This window comes from Coloeus monedula (assembly GCF_965178545.1).
Source record: "Coloeus monedula genome assembly, chromosome: 20".
NCBI lineage: Eukaryota > Metazoa > Chordata > Aves > Passeriformes > Corvidae > Coloeus > Coloeus monedula.
This window is the reverse complement of record NC_138800.1, coordinates 10,455,547-10,476,908: the sequence shown is the minus strand read 5'-3', so window position 1 is coordinate 10,476,908 and position 21,362 is coordinate 10,455,547. Positions and strand designations below refer to the sequence as shown.

The following is a 21,362-nucleotide window of genomic DNA, read 5'->3' as shown; positions in this document are numbered from 1 at the left end:
ACAGGACACAGGACAGGATCTAGGCTCAGCTCTGCCCGGGATCTGCAGGCACAGGACAGGCCTCTCTGTGCTGTGCAGCCAACCATACAAACCAGTTCTGCTCCAGTGTGAGGGTCTGCAGGGCCCTTCAGCTGACAACAACCCAACCGTGTCTGCAGCTCTGCCCCACAGAGCACTGAGCTGCTCCTTTGTGAACTCAAGCTCTCAGCAGCTGACTCATCTGAATGCCCCCGGCTATCTGGATTGTTATCAACATCTGATCACAGCATCACTGAGCACCAACTGCAGCCTCAGAAATTCTCATTTCCCGCTGTGTTCAGAGAACTCGATCCTTGTGCCTGTAGGTATAAAGATACCTGACAACAGTGTGAAGTGTTCCCTTTGCAGCATAGGGAGAATTGAATCACAGCCTGGTTTTGACTGGTTTAGAACCAAATCTGCTTGGTTAAACTGAGAGTGGGTCTGTACCCTTTTCACATGACATATGCTCAATTTGCAGTGAAATCTGATCCAAACCTGTTCATAGAACACTTCGTTCAGCCACACAGAAAACCATCCTTCCCATCTGTGCTTCCATTAGGAACAGTAACATAATGCAGGATTCAGCTGGAGAGTTTCACAGTCTCACAAACTTCCAAACTACCTTGAGATCAGCATGAAACTCAATCACCTCTTTCCAAGGCAAACACAGGATCTTCACAGGAGCAAAATTCACAACCCAAAGGAAGAAGAAGAAAAGCAACACATTTCATTTCAAGGAATTATTTGTATCCTAAAAAATTAGGTCTCTCCATTTGTCACCCACAGGGCTATGCCCACAAAATCAACAGAACTGAAGCTACTAACAGATGATATTGTGACCTGTATTTTCACCAGCCATGCATGGTAAAATAGGTATCAGACAAAATGTTGCAGAGAAATATCTGGCAGCAAAGTCATTTGCTTATTTGAGGTTTTTTTAATTTATCTGAGAAAAGGGGCTCACTTAAACATCAGACTCTGACCTGCAGCCTTCTTCACATTCTCTACTTGAACCCAGCTGACTCATTCAGCAAGAGGCATGGCAGTGAGCAGGACACCTGTCCAGAATGTGAGGCCTGGTTTCTGGTTTTTGCTGTGCTGAAACGGTAGCCAGAGTTTTGCTCCCTTGGGTGCCCTGCTGCTCCTGCAGGACCCGGCTGTGCTGCTGAGGGACTTTGGCCTTGCTTGTAACAGAAAAGGAAATTGTTTCTCAATGCATTGCTAAACAAACCCTGCAAAACAGGACCCAGCACAAGGCAGCAGGAAAGCATGCAGGCAAGGTGTGCTGGCGGGGGAGAAGCCTTAGGAGAAGCTGGTAAATACAAGCACAGAGAGGCAGAGGGGTCGGGAGAGATGGAACACCAGATGGATGGATTTTCCTTTGAACCCTCAGTCATGCCTGAGGCTGACACAATAGCCACTGCCCAAACACTACAGTATGTTATTTCTGCTTTGTCAGATGATGCAGACAGCATCATTTCTGGGTCACTTGGAGGCCACATACCACTCCTTTTCTTATCCCCTCCTCTCTTTTTCACAATCCCAGCTACTGAGGCTGTAAACACTCAGTTGAGGCCTTCCCAGCAGCTAAGAGTGGGAAGATGAAACTGCACAATCAAGTAGTTCCCTGAGCCTCATAACATGACTCTCTTCAAAGGTTTCATCCCAGCGAGGCATCCGAGCCTAATGCAGCTACAGGAACAGTCCTCTGCTTAAAGATCAGAGACTTCACACCCACTGAACACTGAAAATTAAAGCCCTCCCCCTTCCTTTGCAACCCAAGGACACACAAGTGTAACAGAATGACTGAGAGCATTCTGCAAGACTAAGAACTGTACTTGCCATTTGCTGAGCACAGCCCTGCTGCTGCCACATCAGATCTGCAGCTCTGCTCCTCTCAGCTCACAGTTCTCCAGCACCCAGGGAGCTTCTTCACCTCAGCCACGCTTCATCAGGCTTGGCTGTGTTTCCATACAGAGCACAGCAACCTCCTCTTGCCCCAAGCCTCTCCTGAAGGATATTGTTACTCCAAACTGCCCTACAGACCTGTTCACATTTCCCATCCCTCCTGGAGTTGGTGCATGGCCATTGAGCAGGCCGATGGATTTACCCTGCTGTGAAGAATACCACTCAGGCACTTAAAATGCCTTTAAAGAGAATATCCTCCATAGTTTTTACGATGGCACTAATCATTCTCACACATCTCTGAAAGAACTCTCAGGTATATTCGACTGATGGTGCAGGAAGTGGAAATAAAGACACCAACAAGCAGTGCATGTGTAAACTTAGAGCCTAAATAAAGGACAGTTTACAGCAGACAACATAAAGCCAGACACTTCCTTCAGCAAGGTCAGGAAGAGAATGACTAATTGTAGGTCCCCTGCACTTCCCCTTCCTCATTGCAAGCCTCATTCTGCCAGGTCCTGAGCACCCTGAGCTTTCACAGGCAGTGAGCTCCACGGGGAACACCTTGGATGAGGCCTGAACACTCCCCAGGACAGAACTGAGAGGTCTCAGAAGGAACCAAGCTCCTTCAATGGAGCATTTTACTGCCCAGGATGCTGTCCCTAATCCCAAAGGGTTTTTCCCATTTTTCTTCCCCTTGCCTTCCCAACCATCTCCCTTTTGTCTTACACATTTCTATTTCTGTAGCCTCAATAAAATACAAGCACAAACCTCCAGTCTCTACCATTCCCTCACGTACTGGCTGGGAAATGAGACAGATTAGCAGCTTGTTCTCAGGCGTATTAGCAGACCAAGGGAAGGAAACAAAACACAACAAAATCAAATCCTCTGCTTGTTTGACTCAATTATTCCAGCACTTCAAGAGTTCCACCTTCCCCTCCTCCCCGGCACACAGTTCCCCAGACTGCTGCTGGGCCGGGCTTTGGGGAAGAGGTTAACGCAGAAAAGTGTTAAATCTCTGTGGGAGCAGGTTGCAGCTCTTGGAGCTGAAGACGTTCTGTCTCTGCACCCTGGGAAATCTCAGCTAAGAAACTGTATTCTCTGAAATGCTCCCAATTATTGGGTTTCTGCTAGAAAGAATTGAGCTATTTTGGCAAGGACTGGGGTCACATTTCTCTTTTCACAGACACTGAGTGAGAAAGCTGCCATGGCTCACTGCTCACATTTTGTTTTTCCCAAAATCTCCTTGGGGCTCTCTCTTACTGGTTCACATTTGCCCGTAGCAACCATGTGGGGTTTCTATCATTAATTAAATACAAATACAGGATTTAGAGTGCAGGCAACCTGAACCCAGATTCCCACCCCAAAAAAGATTTTTTCTTGTGACTGACTTTCACCTAAACCATGTTGTGCTCACTTAGAAAGCAGAGGAAAGTACAGCTGCTGACCCAGTAATAGTTATATGAGGAAAAATACAGAGGGTACTGATAAACAGCAATTGGCCATACACCAGACAGTTCTGCAACAGCTTGGCATCATACAGCAACCTGGAAAGATTTTAATCAACACTTGAAAAAAGAGCACAAATAAAAAGATAACAAGCTCCAAGCTCAGCATCTTTCAGGCAGGTACAATATCCATTACTTTTGTGAATTTCCACAGAAACTTCACACAGCACATTTGTCTCTGTAGCTAAGCAGAACAGGAGGTTCATGTTGGTTTTCCTTTGGTTTTGTTCATTTAAGAGAACTGAATTGTGACAGTTGGCTAAAACCAAGTTTCTCATTTCAAAGCATTCTATGGAAGCAAATTAAAGTGGTCAAAACATATTCTTCTAATAAAAATCTACATTAAATGTACAATGGACGGAAATGTGCCAGTTCAGGTTCAGAGTTCAAGCATTTTGCTTGTGTGTCCAAAAAGTATTTTATGCAGAATTTGTGAAAAATCTGAGCCTGACTTTTTTGCTCCAGTTGGGGATTAGAAAAAGGCCTTTAGAGCAGCAAAGGTCTCACATTTGCCACCACTTCCACAATTCAGAAAAAATCCCAGGGCATCAGCCTGTAAGAAACATTTCTAAAGAGTGATTTATACACTTGCTTGCTTTCATTCCACTTCTCTTTTTGCTTTTCATGCTCTACAGGCTCTTTAGGAAATACTCTGCAGAACACTTCTTCATCAGCCCTTTGCATTCCTTGTGCTGGGTTAAATCCCTTTTGTCTTAAAGTATCTCCTCTGATTATGTGCTGGAGAGAAGCTGAGCAGTCTCTGGGTTCAGGGTTTCAGCTGCCCCAGCTCAGACCAGAGGAGGGACTCACTGTGCTGAGCCACAGCAACCAGAAACACACAAAACCCTAACTGCTGAGGAGAAAAGAAAAAGCCATTGTAACAGCCTGTGTGCTATTCTGTCATGGAAATACTCCCCTCCTAAAGAGCAAGGGAAACACAAAGGGATTCTATGTTGTACTTCTCTGCCTGCCAGCGGACAGCTCTGAGTGCTGGATACAAATTCATGCCACAAGAGTTGAGATTTTTCACTGCAGCCAGGCAGCTCTGCATCGTTACACAAAGATCACTCATGGGTTTGTCCGACTCCTTTTGCTTACAGTATTTCACCTTGATCTCTCCAAAAGGAAGATGGGTAAGTTTGGCATTACTGAAAACCCTGGATTCTGAGGATGCTGTAGAAAGCTGCAATGCCACACCTGTACAGCGGAAGACTCTAAATGCCATTGCTACTCTACGACACCTCCCGCCAGGTGTGATGTAAAACACTACTGGGAGTAATTCTTTCTAACACTCCTCCAGAGCAACAAGGCCAGAAACACAGCAAAGGCCTATAAATGGCTAAGGGATCCAGCAGTGCTGCAGACAGCTGCTTACCTGTCTCACAGGCAAAAAGTCAGTGCCCACACTCAGCGTTCCTAATATCTGGCTTGCTTGAAAATAGAGCACATGAGCTATCCTTCCACAGCTCAGTTGCTCTGAGGATTTCCACAGATGCAAAACTTACACTGCTCAGCCATCATGAGATGAGCAAACAAAATAGCAGGATTCCCTAAGCATCAGCAGTCTTGCTTTAGAACCAGCTTCTGAATCCAAAAATGTCTTCAACAAAAAGAAAGAAAACAACCTTTCTACCTCCATCCTTCCTTCATAGATAGTTTTATTTCTCTTTTGTGTTTTGGCAAAGGAAATTTATAAATTCAACTAGACCGTTTACAGTATAATCTTGAAAGTGCAAATAATCAGCAGCAGATTATTATTAGCTTTCCAGCCGTGATCTCATTCAAAGAACACTGAAGTTATCTGAAACCTCCAGATGCCCTGATTTCCCCGAATGCAGGACGAGGTCCTGCCCGCGCTGCCTGTTTCCCCAGCAGTACAGCTCAGCCCTGTGCTGGGTTGGGTTACAAACACAGGCATTTGGGAGCTCAACACAAGCAGTCTGGCTGCTCAGGCTGGCCCTCAGGCTCTGGAGCCCATTTCCATGGCCTGCCTGCAAAGCCCCTGCATGTCCAGTCTTGCCTCTTCAGCACAGCCACTGCCAATCATTTTCTTCAGCTGAAAAGAGAAAGGGAGAGGACTGAGCACAGTCACCCAGAAATAGGAAGCTGTAGCATTACTCACTACCTTGAGGACTTGCCTGCTCTTCCTTTTCAATTACTCAGCAGATGTTCTTAAATCAGTTACTCAGTTTCTACGTGCACCTGCCAAACCCCAATTTCGCAGGACACGCATCCACCCACTGAACTCAGCGAGGCATGTCCTGCTCCCCTCCTGCAGCGAGGAGGAACCTGGCATTTGGAGCGAGCCTCGCTGCCTCCAACTGCAGAGCCACTGCCCACTCATTCCTCAGCACAGCCTGGAGTCTCTAAGGGAGGGTTCCCAACGACGCTACTGCTGAGCTGCTGCTGAGGGCTGCCACAAGAAAAAAGGGCAAATCTACCCCCATGAAGGAAAATGCTATTTCCAAAAAAAGCCACAGTTCTTAAAAATTCCAGCTTGCCACATACACTACGGTCCCCTGTGCCAAGGCTCCATGTTCTGTTCTCATGATGAGACTCAGAAAGGGGAGTTTGCTTCAAGCATTAATACAGAGGTGGGGGCTTCTGTCTTGTCTGGGGTTTTTTTTGGCTTCTTGCAGTGAAAACAAGAGTAGGGACATGGCTGAAAAAAACATGCATTAAAAAAAAGTCAACTGTAGGAAATTGCTTAACTGGAATGTGGCAACTTGCCACATTCTCTCTTTTAAAACAGCAAAACAGCTTTATTTTAACAAGCTGCTATGAGATTGTATTTTGGGATTGTCAGGAAGAACAAAATACACTAAACTCCACTCTGTTCAAAATGCTTTGAACATATAACACAAGATTTTAAGAGGGAAAAAGAAAAGCTTTGGTATGTTCTGCCATGTAGTGGATCAAAGATTTTCAGTTTGCTCACCAATTTTTGAGGATGCTCCCAGAGTACTGTGTACAGGCACTGAGGCACGAAATATAGGACTGTGAAACAGAAGACGGTGTATGCAGAAAGGTTTTATTTATGGCCTTTTCCCTGATTTTGCTTTGAAATTACTGACATGAGCTCTGTGTTCTACTCTGCTCTAAAGCTGCTGGTCAGTTGCTGGGTGTCTCTGGCTGTTCAGTGAGGTTTTGTGCTTGACTAGTTCTTCCTTCCTACTCCCCTGCTACTCTGCAGGGCCACGGGCAGAGCGAGTGAGGCAACAGGAAAAGCAAGAGTGTAGGAGTCACCTCTGCAGAGACAGAGCAGGACGTGACCTCTGTTCCCTAAAGAGGGCACAAATGGTCATATCCTCATATCCAAGCTGGTGTCTCTCTAAAGGAAGGGCTATAGCAAGGACCAAAGTGAAGCTGTTAATCTTGAGTTAGAAACTAAATTTAATTATATCAGTGGTGCTTTGTAGGAGGAACTTAATTATTAACTGCAAAGAAGTCAGATTATTGCCCATTCTGATGGATTCTTGCTAAACTAAGTTCAAACACTCTAGTACTTGATGGAGCTTCAACTCTGCTAAACTTCGATCTTATGAAGTGCTGGTGCTGCTTCTATCTGAAAGCATCCAGCTCCTGCAGCCTTGGAGCTCTGCTCAGGTAGGACAGAGTGTCTGGAAACCTGTGTGACCTGTTTGTCCAGCCCAGAGGTTCCCCTTCCCCACTGCCTGTGCTGCCCTACTGCACTCTGAATTTAACAGCCTCTGACCCCAGTTTGCTCCATGAGCTGCCTGAGCCCCGTTTCCCAGGGCGGCACAGATTCCAGCTGGAATGGGCAATGAGACCCAGCCACCACAAGTTAGGCTCATCTCCAAGTACAGATACTGAGCTATGCAAGGTGTCTTTTCAGCCTCAAATCTTAACAGAAAGCTGTATCAGCATGCAGCAAAGTACAGCTGAGGGAGGCTTTACTGCTACTAACTTGGTGCTCCCACCCTGGCTGTAGTTACACACAGATTGCTGCTGTTGGGTCTGCACAAACACCAGGCATGGTTCCCCAACACTACAAGTTCTCTGAGGGTAATGATTCACCTAGTTCAGCCCCTTTCATCTCCAGCCTCTCTAACAGACCGCAACAACTTCTGAAAGTGCCTGCCTCCAAAGCTATCCTAGATCCTGTCTATGAAGGGCTTCTGTAGGATCCTAGATAATGAGAAAAAAGGCATTGCACTTAAGATGACCAGCTCAAAAGACAAAAACAGGGAGTTTCCACTGCTGCTTTAGAGCTTAGTCCTCCATGTATATCTCTTTCCACTGAAAGGGACCTTACTTAGTCCAGTATGGATGAGTGCTGAACCAGCTTCTTGCAGTGCTTCAGCTCCCGCTTGCTCTTCCTGTTTAGCAGAAACCCTTGTGTATGAAGCTAAGTAAAACTGACCTAGAGGTTGTTTATGCTTTCAAAGGGTATATGTTCTGTGCTGGAAATGAGTACCTCGATCTAGCCTGACTCCCTACTACAATAATAACTGGAAGTGAACTCTGGACCATCGGTTCCCAGCCATTCTGGGTTAGATCATGCAGCACAAGGAACATCCCACCCTGGGGGAGGGGAAGGCTCTCAGTGACACGGAGCAGCACCTTCTGCTGCAAAGACTCTCCCAGCAGCTGACCAAGGCTTGGGACCAGGGATGAGCCATATGGAACCAACAAACAGCAATGGCAGGCAGAGAGAGGAAAACACTTGTGGGTTCCACAGCAGCTGAGAGGGACCACTATAAAGCCAACTACTGTACAGTGTCACTTGAACTTGAACCTCGAGACTCACAGGTAACCTGTCAGCTGTGTGTGTGCTCCAGATATCCAACCCAGATAAGCAATGCTAAGGCTCCCTTTGTCTCCCAGCCAGGCCATCTGCAACAGCAATGTGAGAGTTACAGTGCAATAAAGGTGCAGTTAATTCCCTTCTTATCCCAACTTCCACAATGTCCCTCCCAAACACTAAATAAAATCAGGACCAGAAGCACTTTCTCTGAAATGTGTCTGCCCTTGCTACTTGCCAAGAGAAGTTAGAAAAGCCTCTCATGATTAGGCCGACTGCTTTCAGTTCCTCTCAGTGAGACTGTAAGGTACTCAGCTTTCACTTGCCAACATTAAAAACTCCCTCCTTGTCTTTGGTCGTTCTGGAGAATGAGGAAGGATCAAAGCATGGGTTGAGCGTAGGCAGGGGGAACTGCAGAGTACACAACTTCTCACCCCACTGTCCCTTCTGAAGAGCCTGTGAAGCATGCTGACACATCCAGGACTTCGACACAATTAAATTGTAAATTAGTCTTGTCCTTCACAAAAGGCTCATGACACTCAATGATCTCCAATGAGATACAGTGACCTGCTAAATTCTCTATCGTCTCTTGGGGGGTTTCCAGGACCTCCCTGTACATCATTCCCTAAAGTCAAACAACTGCACTTACCCACTGAAAGAACACATGGGTTGGGCTTGGTAGGGGCGCTTTCCTACGTACTGTTCTTGCTTGCCAGTACTAGTAGTTCACTCTCAGCCCCAGGAAAAGATTCAAGCACTTCAAAATTCAGAGAAAGAGCTGAAGAATAATTGGACTTTAAAGTATTCCTGTAATCATTTCGGTGGCACAGAGATAGGTGTGAGCAAATTAAATCTTTATACCAACAGTAAGTATTATTTAGGCCATGGTTAGCAGCACTTGCATGTTATGGATGAGACCATCATATAATACATTTCTTGCCACATACATGGCTCAAAAGGGAGAAGAACATTTAAGTGTTGGTTCTGGATGCTACGAAGGGAGCTGAACAGTTACTGCTGTAAACTTCCAGGTATACTTGGACGGATGGCAGCCTCATGCTGGGGCTCTCTCATGCAGAATGGGAGCTGAACTGGCAAAAGAGCAATGTGGCTGAAACACGCATTCAACAAGATTAAAAAAGAAAGGTTATCTTATAACTGTAAAATTTCTACTAACTTAAGGGTCAGGTGAAATAAGGCAGAAAAAGAATCCTTCTGTATTCTAAAAATATCCACTTTCTCAGCTGGTTATTCTTTGCTATATGAGCGTTGTTTTTTACTCCCCTGCTCATTCAAAACACACTAACATCAGACCAAGTCTGAAGACAGTACAACAGTACTTGTGTTTAAATAGCTGGAGCTTCAAGCGAGGGTCAAGGCCATGCTGTTCAAGGTATTCAACCTTGAAAGGCACTTATAAAAGAACTGAGCCAGCAGAGACGAGAGCTAAATTCAGCTCTTACCCTAGTTTTAAACTGCTTCAACTCCCTTGTTTTCAGTACAGTCACATTCAATTGCTACTCCTGTAAAGGAAAGTGGGCTCACATAACCCGACATTCATCTGATGTCAACTGGACAACCCCAAGGAACATAAGTGGGGTCCTCAGTCAAAGCCAGCTCTACTCTTTGCTACAGATGTCACTTACATGATACCTTTAGCAGATCAAGTGATATGGCTGTAAATAATTCACCAGCGACCCCATAACACTTGATTAAAACCTACTGAAAGAAGATCTAATTGAATTGTCTTTTAAAGAACAGACATGATATGACGACTGTGTGAAGGGCAGATGGCAAGCAGAAGCTCATTGGAACATGGGAAAATAATTTCGAGGAAGGTACCTTCATCTGCACTGAGTTGTGGTGATCTCCACCTGGCTGCTCTGGAGGTTACTCCCTCATCCTGCCTTTGGGCACTGCAGGCACAGCAAGAGCGCTGGCTGTCTTCAGAGGCAGCATTTGGGCACCTCATGTCTTAAGTGAGGAGGTTAGAAGGTGGTTGCTGTGTGTTTTAGTGCTGAGCAGCAGCCAGCAGGCAGGGGAGTCCTGGGACTTCCAGGCTGGGAATACTGAAAAGTAATTAAATGTGATTCTGGTACAGCTACCTGAGACCAAAGCTGTGCCGTGGTACCCACCCCGACCTCCCAGAAGCTCTGCTCTGTTTGCAGTCATACTGGGACTGGGCAGGGGGAAGTTGTTCGACTATTTCAGCACCTCAGAAATTAGCACTGCCAAACTCGACCCTCTCCTTGGCAGGTCCCACAACTGCTGCCATGCAGGTTAACTCGCAAAGTGCCCTTCCCAGAATGCCTGTCCTTTCAGGGCAGGAAGGTCACGTGCTGTAGGAAGTCTTATCCTCAGACAGCTTGGCAAGGGCCTGCACAGCAGCACAGGAACCACACCACGCTCTCCCTGCAAACAGGTGGCACCAGGACATCTTAGAGGAAAACCCCTCAAAGTTATTTTTCCCAAAGAAATGAGTGTTTCTTACTGATAAATTTCAAAATCCCTCATGCATCAGGGTAGCTCTCCAACCTTCCCATGTTCTCTCTCCCAGAGTTTGAGGTTAGATAACTCTCAAAGCCACAGCTACTTGCATGAAGAGGCTGAAGGCTCAGCACTTAGAAGAACTCTAAAGAATTCTAGCAATGCAGAGACTTGCAGAGCTCACTGATGCTGTTCCCACACCACTGAGGCTCTGTCAGCGAAGCTGACAGACCATGCTGCTAACCCACCCTGTAAAATACAGCCTGAATGTGGAGACTTTATTCTTTGCAGTATAAAGGGGCCATGCCTGCGATGGCAGAGACCTCACACCAGGCTCCTCGTGTCAGGAATACAGGAAGACCAAAAGGGCTGAGCCAGCCTATTTATGTAGAGGGTCCACAAGGAGTGAAAGGGAGAGGCAGGGATCAGACCATGTGTTTCCTCATGTGTTTCCCCTTCCCCCCTGCACCTTGGTTTTACAGCTGCAGGAAAGATCAAGCCAGAACTGAGAAAATTGCTGAGTCAGGCCATGTCTGTGGGGCCTTGGAGAGGCTGTCACAGCGCTGGGGCCAGAGGACAAAGCCTGCGGCAGAGCTGAGCAGCTGGAGAGACACCGCAAAGTGGGGACAGGCAGGACACAGCCACTGCAGGCACAGGCAGGAGGCACAGGGACATCGTGGAGCCCTGCCTAGCAAAGATGAAGAACCAGAAGCATTTTGCATTAAGAGAACTGGAAAGAGGATGCAGGTTAAGCCTAGTAGGATTTAGCTAGTCCTGGCTATGTTAGCATAAGGAAGAAGGCTAGAAACGAGCATGGGTGTCTCTGTAAGCTCCCCTGCAAGCTCAGAGCTCTTCTGGTGTACAGCAGTAGTCTCTAACAGTGACAAACATGTCCTGTTTTTGCACAACAGTTCAAAAGGACACTGAAAAATCTGTTAATAAAATGCTAGAGGCAGGATCTGCCCCTTCACTAGAAGAGCAGCTGGACTGACTGCAGAGAGGAGCTGCAAGGAACCCCCAGACACTCCCATGGACTCCAGCTCAGAGCTGCACCACCACTGCATCTGCTGCCAGAATACTCCCTGCTCACTGCACTGGCAGCAGGGCTGCCACTGCCTTCAGTTTGAAATCTTATGTTGCCAGGTGTCCATTCGCTGCAAAGCTCTTCGCCTCAAACCCCAAACTAGTTATTCTTGGCAACTGAAGCAATTTGAATAGCACAGTAGAAAAACATAAGGAAAGAACACATCAGTGGAACTGGAACCTGCCTTGGCAGCACAATGGTGTTGCAGATTTAGTTTCCACAAGAATTAAAAACTGAACATTAATGTCATCCTAGCAGAAGTGTTCAGTTAGCTCTTGCTAAGTCAGCTACCCTTCCAGTTACAGACTGGCAGGTGAGAACTGATAAGGGCCACTTAGTGAGAGGTAAACAGGTAATTACTGCTACAGAGGTGTATTCAGCATCACTACAGAAAACATCTCCCAAAATAGGACTGCATTTCCTACAAATGCAGTCTCAGCACAAACCCAGCCAGTGTTTCAGTGCAACAGCTAAAGACCCAGATCACAGTAGCTTTCCTTTCTCCTTCCAAACATGAGTTTCCACAGATTCCACTCCAGTCCATAGCCGTGACTGCAAATGGCTCAGGAATTTAGGCTGCATGGAGAGGCATCCCACAGAAACTCTGTCTTGTTATACCCAGACAAAATGTACCAATACAGCAGTGCTTAAATCAGACCTTTAGCAGTCAGCCGGTGGTTCTACAAATACTACACTTGACCCACAAAGCAAGACCAAACCAGTTTCAACACACATAATATCCTGTCTGAATACGAGTGGGGCTGACAAGCCCTTTGAGATCTGCTCTGGGGTTTCTCCCAGCTTAGCTGTGTGAACAAATACTTAGAGTCTTTGGTGTTTGTGCTCACATTGGCTCTTTCAGAGCTATTCTGGACACTCTTGTGTTTCACAGGAAAAAGGAAAGAAAAACCTGCAACCTTCCTTCTTCCAAAGGGAGAAGGCTGAAGGCCTGTGCAAAACTGCCCAAGCAGATCAGTCTCCTCAGAACAACACCTGTGGGTTTTAGTCAATTGTTTCCTTAAAACAAGGGAGGATAGGCAAGGGCATAGCTTCCAGAATTCACTAAAATGAGGGGAAAAAACACTTCATCTGATCTGCACTCAGAGAGTTTCATTCTACTAGCTGATGCTGCCATGAGCCACTCAGACCTGTCTCTATAGAAATTATGGGAAATTAGAGTTAGAAGACTTCGTAAGAAATGTTTTACTTTGTGGAAAGTTTCAGTTTTGCTCATAAAGACAAAAGGCCTGAGATGTTTTGCTTGGCAGATAAAGAACAGTTCTTAAGGAGACATACAAAAAAGTCAGGAAGCTTTAAAAAACAAAATCTCCCTATTTCAGCTTATTTCAGAGGAGCTATGTAACTGTATTTTAAAGCAGGATTTAGTCCTCTATCTTACTCTAGAAATAAAAGGAAAAAACTGCTCTGGAAGAAGAAAAATGTTGCTAGAAAATTAGTAGGAACCAGGTCTGGAAAGGTTCTCCAAGAGCACTGCAGGCAGCATGAGGGGCATGGACACGTCTCCCCATGACCGCACTTCCTGACAAGCCCATTATCTCTCCTAGCAATGTCTCTTAGCGGTGATGACCAAAAATCAATCTGTAGTTCTCAAGCTGTAAGACCTAGTAATTATTTCTTCTCTTCAGTTTATTCAACATCACTAATAACTAAAAATAAAACCTCACACTGGAACCTGCAGGCCTCAACAATAACCCATACACAGCAACAATGAGAAGCTGAAGACTTCCTTTCCAAATTTAGATTGCTTCAAACAGAAGTGAAAGTTCTTTGATAAATCAACAAACCCACGTTTTAGAAGCACATAAGGAGAGCCGAACTGGGCAGGAGGGTGCTAAACTTACTGCAAAAGGCTTCTGAAGATTTCCAAGGCGCCAGCCCTGAGGCTCCTGGCTGCGTGCTGAACACTGGGGTCAATGACCTGTTCTGGCAGCATCAGATCAGACCAGATCAGAGCCTGGATCTGCTGCATCCCAGCAGCATTCCTCAGTGCCATGTTAATTACTGCTCTAAAGAGCAGCTCACAGCCTCTGCTATTAGAGCTCTTCCATGTGGGATAACTACTAATCATCCTATCAGGGGCACTCCGTAGCCCCAACCAAAGCATGATTCCTTACTCTGCTGCTTAAGTGTCCTGTGATCCTTACCTGCTTCCCCAAGATGCACTCAGAACCAACTGGATGTTGTCACTAGGCAGAAAAGGAATGAGAGACCTGGCCTCTGCTCACTTCGGAATACATACAGAAATGACAACTATATTTTAACTTTAAAGACAGATTTTGAACAATCTTGAGCTCAGGTGTGTAAGTCCAATGAGATTTGCATCTTCTATCTACCTCCAACCGCAACAGCTCAGACTTCAGCCCCCTGTGCTGCACTTAGAGCCGGATGAACACCAGATACCTGTGATCAGCCTGAGCTGTGATTCCCTCAAGCCCCAAGAGCAGGGCCTAAGCTAAGGTTTGAGTTTCCACCTCAGGAATGCTCCAGGGTTCATTTTAAACAGGTTGTGCAAAAAGCAGGTTTACAATGAGGACACAGAACAGGTGACTGTCACCTAGCACAGGTACAAGTGGACACCACAGCTGCAGCAGTGATTACCTCATGTCCTTGGAGCTGTGCAGTGGGAGCAGGGCTGGCTGGGACACGCCTCTGGGATCCGTAGGTGGCACAGGAGCTCTGTGCAGCTCTGGCTTAAGGCAAAAGGCCTCTCTGACTACCTGTAAACCTTGGTGCTTCCCAGTTGTCCCACCTTACAAGCAAGGCAGAGTTTAACTAGTTTAAATGGGGACTGATCCTGTTCTAGATTCTGGGGGCTACAACAACAAGTACTGGCTGCAGGAAAAGCTAAGCCAGAATGCCAAACTGTTTCCCAATCATGTGCTACTCTGACTAGGTGCAGACTCCCACCAAGAAGCAGGAATGCCCATGACACTTCCATGCACCACTGCACACAAGTCATATGTTGGAAGAATTCCCCATTTCTTTTGGAGCAGGTGTGTTTCCAGATTCAGAGAGCCTCTGTCCCCCAGATTCACCTGCTGTGGCAACTCCGTGCTGCTGGTAGTGTCGACTGTGTGGGATTGCTCCACAGGAGTGAGAAATGAGCAAGGAGAGAAGTCTGAGAGCTGGCTGAGTCAGGATCATCCATACATGACTGTGTGCCTTTCACCACAGCAGTAATCCAGCCAATATATTCTCCAAGCCCCCAAGCAGTGGGAGATAGCCAGGCTTGCTTTCAGTACCATTTTCCTTTTATTTAAAAAAGAAAAAAATCCCTCTAAGCTGAAAATAAGGGTAAGAAATATTAACCTTAAAAGAAAGGTGAGGGTTTATCCCTCAAGCATCTGATAGACTACACTATCTCAGTTGGAAATATCACTGTAAGCGAAACTATTCCCTAAATAATTTGGTATGTCACATGACTTCTTTGTTAAGTGTTCCTATTTATGACCAAACCAGGTGATAAATTTGTGTACCCCATGCTGACTCATAGCTGTACATCTGTCTCTACCATGCAGCTGGAACACCGATCGGGGCTTTCCTTGGGTAAAATGCAGTTCACAGCATTTGAACTGGAGTAGCAGCCCAAGTTCTGCACAGGTGGGATCTGGGCAAGCTTGGTCACAACCAGGAGTTCAGCTGGACACAGCTGGGGCTCAGCTTGGCTACTTCCCTGATTAGATCAGTTCTATGCACGCAGCAAAGGTCAGAAGTCGTATGCAGAGACTGAGGCTTGTGTGGCACTGCAGGCTGTGGGTTCCTGTCGCTGTGTGCAGGCACAGCCAGACAGAGCTCCCAGCCAGGCTCTGCTGAGCTCCTGCACTGCAGCTCCAGGGCTGGGAGGGTCTCCAAGCTGGCTGCAGGAGATGAGCAGGAATAATGCTGTGTCACCAGAATCCAGCGACCACACAGGTAGCTTCAGAAAGGCAAAGACAGCACAGAGCCTTACTCTGACATTTCATTTCTTGCTTCCCAATCAGTGCACCATGGAACCCAACCCAAGGCAAGAAGCACACAGAGCTTGACAGAAAAGTGAAGAGTCCCTTGTCCTATCTTCATATTGATGATAACCTGCTCACCAGAGCTTGTCCTGGGAACTCCAGGTAAGTGAAAACACTGCTGCTGAGTTTTTGTGTCAACATTTAGATGTGCTAAATTCCATTATGATGTGGAAATTCTGATCATAACTGTCACAAAGGAAAGATGAAGTCTGCAGACTAGATAATCATATATGGTCTTCCCTCCTTCCAAGTCAAACAGAATCTCTGTTGAAGACTACTTTGTACATGAAGTGCACAAACTTAAGAAAAGAGTCCTACAAAAACACAAGACACTTCAAGTAAAACAAATGTGTTGCATATATGCAAAAAGTAAGATGAAGTAAGAGACTTTCTTCTTTTCTTACATAAGACCTGCTGGGAAAGGAAGTCTTTTCAGCTGAACAAAGCTCATAAACATGTGGCTACAGGTTGCAGTTTGGCCTGAAAAATTCACTACTCCCACTACTTCCAATTCACAAACACAGTTGTCCTTCCCTTATGCATACCACATGCCCAACTTCCAGTCTGCAAGTGTGGACTATTACAATCCCTCTTCCTCTCCTCTCATGTCTCCCCCCATTTTCAAAGTGTTTGTTTCTGCTCAGAGATTGCTTGGTAAGATAAGCCTTTTCTAGACAAATTGCCAAATGAATTGAGATAATGCCCAAGCAAGTTCAAACAGATTTAATCCACAGGTACCATTCAGCCACTGTGAACAACTGATTTGTGGAGAGTAGACTGACTTATTTGTGGCACAGCTGGAGTCAGGCTTTCTGATCTGGTACTCTGTTTGCTGAAGGTGCTGAACAGAGGACATTCCTGAGGCAGAAGCCAAACTGATCTTTGCACACAGGGCCAGGAGTGTCTCTATCACAAATCTAGTCTGGCCAGAGAGCCAGGAAGACAGCTTTCCCAAAGAGCAGGCAGAATGTGCGCTACTGCCTCACCCCGACACTCCCACCATAACCAGTTTGGAGGAAGCTGCCGTGCCAGAGCCACTGTAGTCAGCTCTTCTGAGGAAAGAACCCAGTTAGAAAGAAAATACACCTGCAGTCTAAATCCACTCTAGGTCTCGCAGTTCAGCCTTCCTGCCTCACCTTTGCTGCAGTCAAAAGTGGGGGGGCTGGGGGAAGGTGTCCCACTTAGTCTGGGGATTCCCACAGCTCACCAAACCAGCTGTTTCCAGCTGAGAAACCACAGGAACCTTTCCTGCTGCCAGCACCTGCGACTGTGTTCTCCTTCTCACCTCCAACAGACTGGCTTGAGCTGCGGTTGGAAATTGGATGTGCTTCACTACAGATGTCTAGTCCCACCAGCAGTTTCCCAGCCAGGGAAATGAATCCAGAAAGATACTGCTTTCACAAAGAAATACAGCTAAAAATAATATGTTTCTAACTTTGCAAAACCAATTTGAGTCATACAAGGGATTAGTGTAAGGACAGAGGTAGACTGACAGAGCTATTTCTTTCCAAGGATGCTTGGAACAACACTGGATGCTCACTACCTGGCAAGACATTTTTTACTCTCTTACATATGGGTTAAAATTACCATTATTTTCCATTTCAGTTTTGTAGTCAACTTGAGAAGTGAGTAAACCTGCTAAGACAGAACTGAAAGCACAGACCAGCACTGGGTAAAAAGAAAAACACTCAAGCACTTATCGGGCAGTACATATAAAACTTAAAAAACCCAAAGCAGACCTTGTGGCGTCAAAGAACCCCGTCTGCTAATAACCAAACTAACAGAACCTACTTTCCACGACAGGGAAACTCCCTGCCCTTCTAAGAAACGGCCTTCCAACATGTGAAACAGGGTCAGCTCACATAACACATTACACTCAACACATCCTTTGCAAACAATTCCCACAGCCCTTTCTTTCCCCTCCTTCCTGTGTCTCAGTTCTCCCTGCACTCTTCTGAGCCACCGTGAGTGCTTATCTGTACCTGCCAAGGTCCAGTTTGAAATCCTTATCTACCATGTGCTTTATTTTGAGAACACCTTACAAGCAAGAGGAATGAGGAAGGACTTGAAGCATTGCAGTAAATGGGAGGGAGCTAAGTATGAGCCCAAGTAGGCTGTGGATTCCATTCACCTTATAACTACTTTCAGAACTTCAAGGCTGTGCTCACCTTGGGATCAGAAACAGCCACGAGCATGCACTGCTGTCTGTTCTGTACCTTCACTACACAGTTTACCAGTTATACTAATGGTACTAAGTTTTCGTAATTCTTTTTCCTCTGAAGTCTTTGCACAGAAAAAAAGCTCTGTGAGGGTTCAGCCCCAGCCTAGATGAGTTCGCAGTTCAGGACAGACATACAGTACAGATGTGGCTCACAGCACTGCACCACCAGTAGCCACTAATCACGACCCACAGAGCCATTTGGTGACTCGTTGAGGCCACCAGGGAAGCACAGCAGGCCCTGGAGATCTCTGAGCTCCCAGCTGCCAGCTCCACTCTGGACTCATCAGGAGCTGCCTACGTAGTCCATCCAGCAGTACTCGGCTCCCTGCAGGACCAGAGCTCGTTGTCTGTGCTGACACAACCCCACAGGCAGAGGCACACAGCCACAGTGGCACTGCTGGCACAGGAATCAGGGCACAGGAACTCCACCTGGTACCTGAGACAGCTCTGAGCCCACCTCCCTAGGGTGCACCATGAGCAATGACAGCTTGGGGAAGCAAACACAGACCTTAAGCTCCTGCAGTCTGGCTCTGTGACTGCTGCCTGGCACAGTCAAGCACAAGACTCAGGCTATGCCTGACATGTATTTTGGTACATGCAATTGAACAGTGCAAAGAACATGGAGTCTGTACCCATGCCCACAGCTCCACATGTGAGCAGAGATCCAGCACTTGGTTGAACTCCCAGAGAAATCACATATTGGACTGTACATCAAAGAGATTTTCTTCTGATCATAAATTTTATGATCATCAGTCAATGTGGCACCCATTTGTTTGAAGAGGATTGCGTGCACACACTCAAGAACTATCACTAGAAACAGCTTTTGTTGCTTTAAGAAGAGCCTCAAGATGATAGAAGGCCTTTATACCTTGTGAATAAAGGTTTTCTTATAGAAAAAGTCCGCTAGAAAAATAGTGATGATCCTTTTCCGAAATTATGCTGATTGACATTGTTTGGGCATCAAAAAGGCCGTCGGCAGGGCTGCCAAAAGGCTATACAAATATTGTTTCACAGAGAATAGCCTTCTGAATGCTATTTGGAAGTGACAGGAGGAAGAACAGCACTATAAATTTGGGGGGAAGAACCAACCATAACAAAACACCCCACAAAACAAACCACTCAACCAAACAAAACCACAAAAAATGTCAGAGAAAGAATAAAGGAAGAATGATAGATTGCCACGAGGTTGTGCCAAAAGCTACCTACAACCTATTGTTTCACAGTTTTCTTCCCAACCTTAATTTCTCATGTGATGGATTTTTCAGCATGTAGGTTTATTAGAGTTACAGTGTTGTGATGATCTTTCTTCCTAAAAAAGCCCAGTGCTCTATCCAGCTCCACAGCCTCCACCACCAGGTAGAGAAGAGGAGCCTTAGCATTTACATCAAACTTGAATCAAAGAAGGGGACAGGAAGGGATTGTTTGCTTAGAGCAAAATTACCTGCACAGAAGGTAAAAGGAAATGTTATTTAAGTAACTAAAGGTCAAATGAAGTAAGGAAAAATACTTCTACCTTCCCTTTCTAAATACTTATGCAGACTTTTGTACAGATTCAGCGCTTCTTTGAGAGCATCACAACAGCGCATGTTTTGTGCTTGAAGAATTGCGTATAATCTTTCTAAACAGCAAAACATCTCTCCAGCCCGGCCCATGATGCTGTTTGAGCCACAGCAATAGAGAGAAAAGGAGGATCAGATTAGATCAGTGAAACTGAGCCAGGGATAGAGAGACAGGCCTGGAGCAGAGGGCAGGAGCCATCAGGAGCAAGCACCAAGGACCTGAGACAAACGGGAGTCTTCCCAGCTCGTCAGGACAGCGGTGTGGGGACGCACCTCCTTCCAGGGAGCCTCGAGTCACCTCTGCTCCGCGCCTCACATCGCATCCCGCTCCACAGGGACGCGGGAGCCCGGCACAGGCCGCAGGGCGCGGCGGGGAGACGGAGCACGGCCTCACGGAGCTGCCGCGCACCCGCCCGGCAGCCCGGGGCACCCACGGGGCTGCCCCGCACCTGTCCGCGCTCCGCCGGCACCGCGCTCCGCGGCTTCCATGGCGGGGAGCCTCGCGCCGCGCCGGGAGCACCGAGCCCGCTGACAGCTCCGCGGCGGGGCCGGGGCGCCGCTACCCCCGCCAACACCGCTCGGCCCGCGGGAGGAGCGAGCGCGGCGCGGCCCCGGTGCCGAGGGGACAGGGCGGCGGGCAGCGGCAGGCCCCGGGCGCGGCCCCGCTGCGGCGCCCGCGGCTGCCAGCCCGTGCCGTACCTCCAGCGTGCGGATCTCCTGCTGCGTGAGGTCGTTGGACGCGGCGCACTTGGTGCGGAGCCCGCGCAGGTTGGAGAGCGAGATGTCGATGAGGTCCTGCAGCAGCCCGCACTGCTGCAGCGTGCTCCGCACTGCCGGCAAGCCCCGCGGCCCCGCCGCCTCGCCGCCGCTCCGCTCCTTCCTCTCCAGCATGCCGGCGGCTCGCAGGGCAGCCGCTCTATCCATCCCTCGGCATCAGGGAGGCCGGGAGGCGAGGCGGCGGCGGGGGAGCGGGGGAGCGGTGGAGGGAGGGAGGGAGGCGGGCGGGCGGGCGGGAGGCGACGCGACCCAGCCCGGCCCGCCCCGCCCCGCCGCACTCGCCGGGCAATCACCGCGCGGTACATGCGCGGCCGCCGGGCTCCGCAAGCACGCCCGCTCCGCCCCCGCCCCCGCCCTCAGCGCCCGCTGCGGGCCCGGGGCGCTCCCCTCAGCGTGTCCCTCACCCCTCATTTCCCGCCTCACCCCTCAGCGCCCGCTGCGGGCCCGGGGCGCTCCCCTCAGCGTGTCCCTCACCCCTCATTTCCCGCCTCACCCCTCAGCGCCCGCCTCGGCTCCTCAGTTCCCGTCTCGCTGCCTCCCTCTCCGCGCCCGCCTCAGCCCCTCGCCGCCCTGGCAGCCTCCCCTCAGGTATGTCAGGGCTTGCAGCTCGCCCCGAGGAGCCCGCTGCCGGCTCTGCTCCGCGCCCCTGGAGAAAGCAGGACCTGCCCAGCCCAGGGCAGGTGTGAGCGGGCATTATGATAAACGTATTTTAGTGAATATAAGCTTTGAGTGCAATAGGTGTGTGGGTTCATCCATATCATGAGTAGGAGGGCACTTTATGATAGCCTTGTGGAATCCCTGTGGTTTCAGCTTTCACAATGGAGATGTGAGAAAAATAGTCCAGGTAGCTGCATTACATTTGGTTTCATAGCCAGCCTTTCTGATGGGCTCACACAGAGCTGAGCTGTCAGTGCAGGAACCACTCATCTCCCAATTATTAGAATTGGGACTGTTCATCTGACATGAGGGATCCAGAGAGGCAGTTAGGTTGTACCTTGCTGACAGAAGAAGGC

At 47.9% G+C, this 21,362-nt stretch overlaps 1 protein-coding gene across 1 annotated transcript in view; it reads right to left on the bottom strand.

Annotated features, from left to right (window-relative positions):
- KSR1 (kinase suppressor of ras 1) overlaps positions 1-20,496 on the bottom strand; it is a gene marked incomplete at its 5' end in the record, with an annotated part of 48,748 nt that extends 28,252 nt beyond the window's left edge. Inside the window, 1 exon segment of the mRNA XM_082294473.1 lies at positions 20,272-20,496. Coding sequence (XP_082150599.1) covers positions 20,272-20,496 — 225 coding nt within the window.
- Between the last annotated feature and the right edge of the window lie 866 nt (positions 20,497-21,362).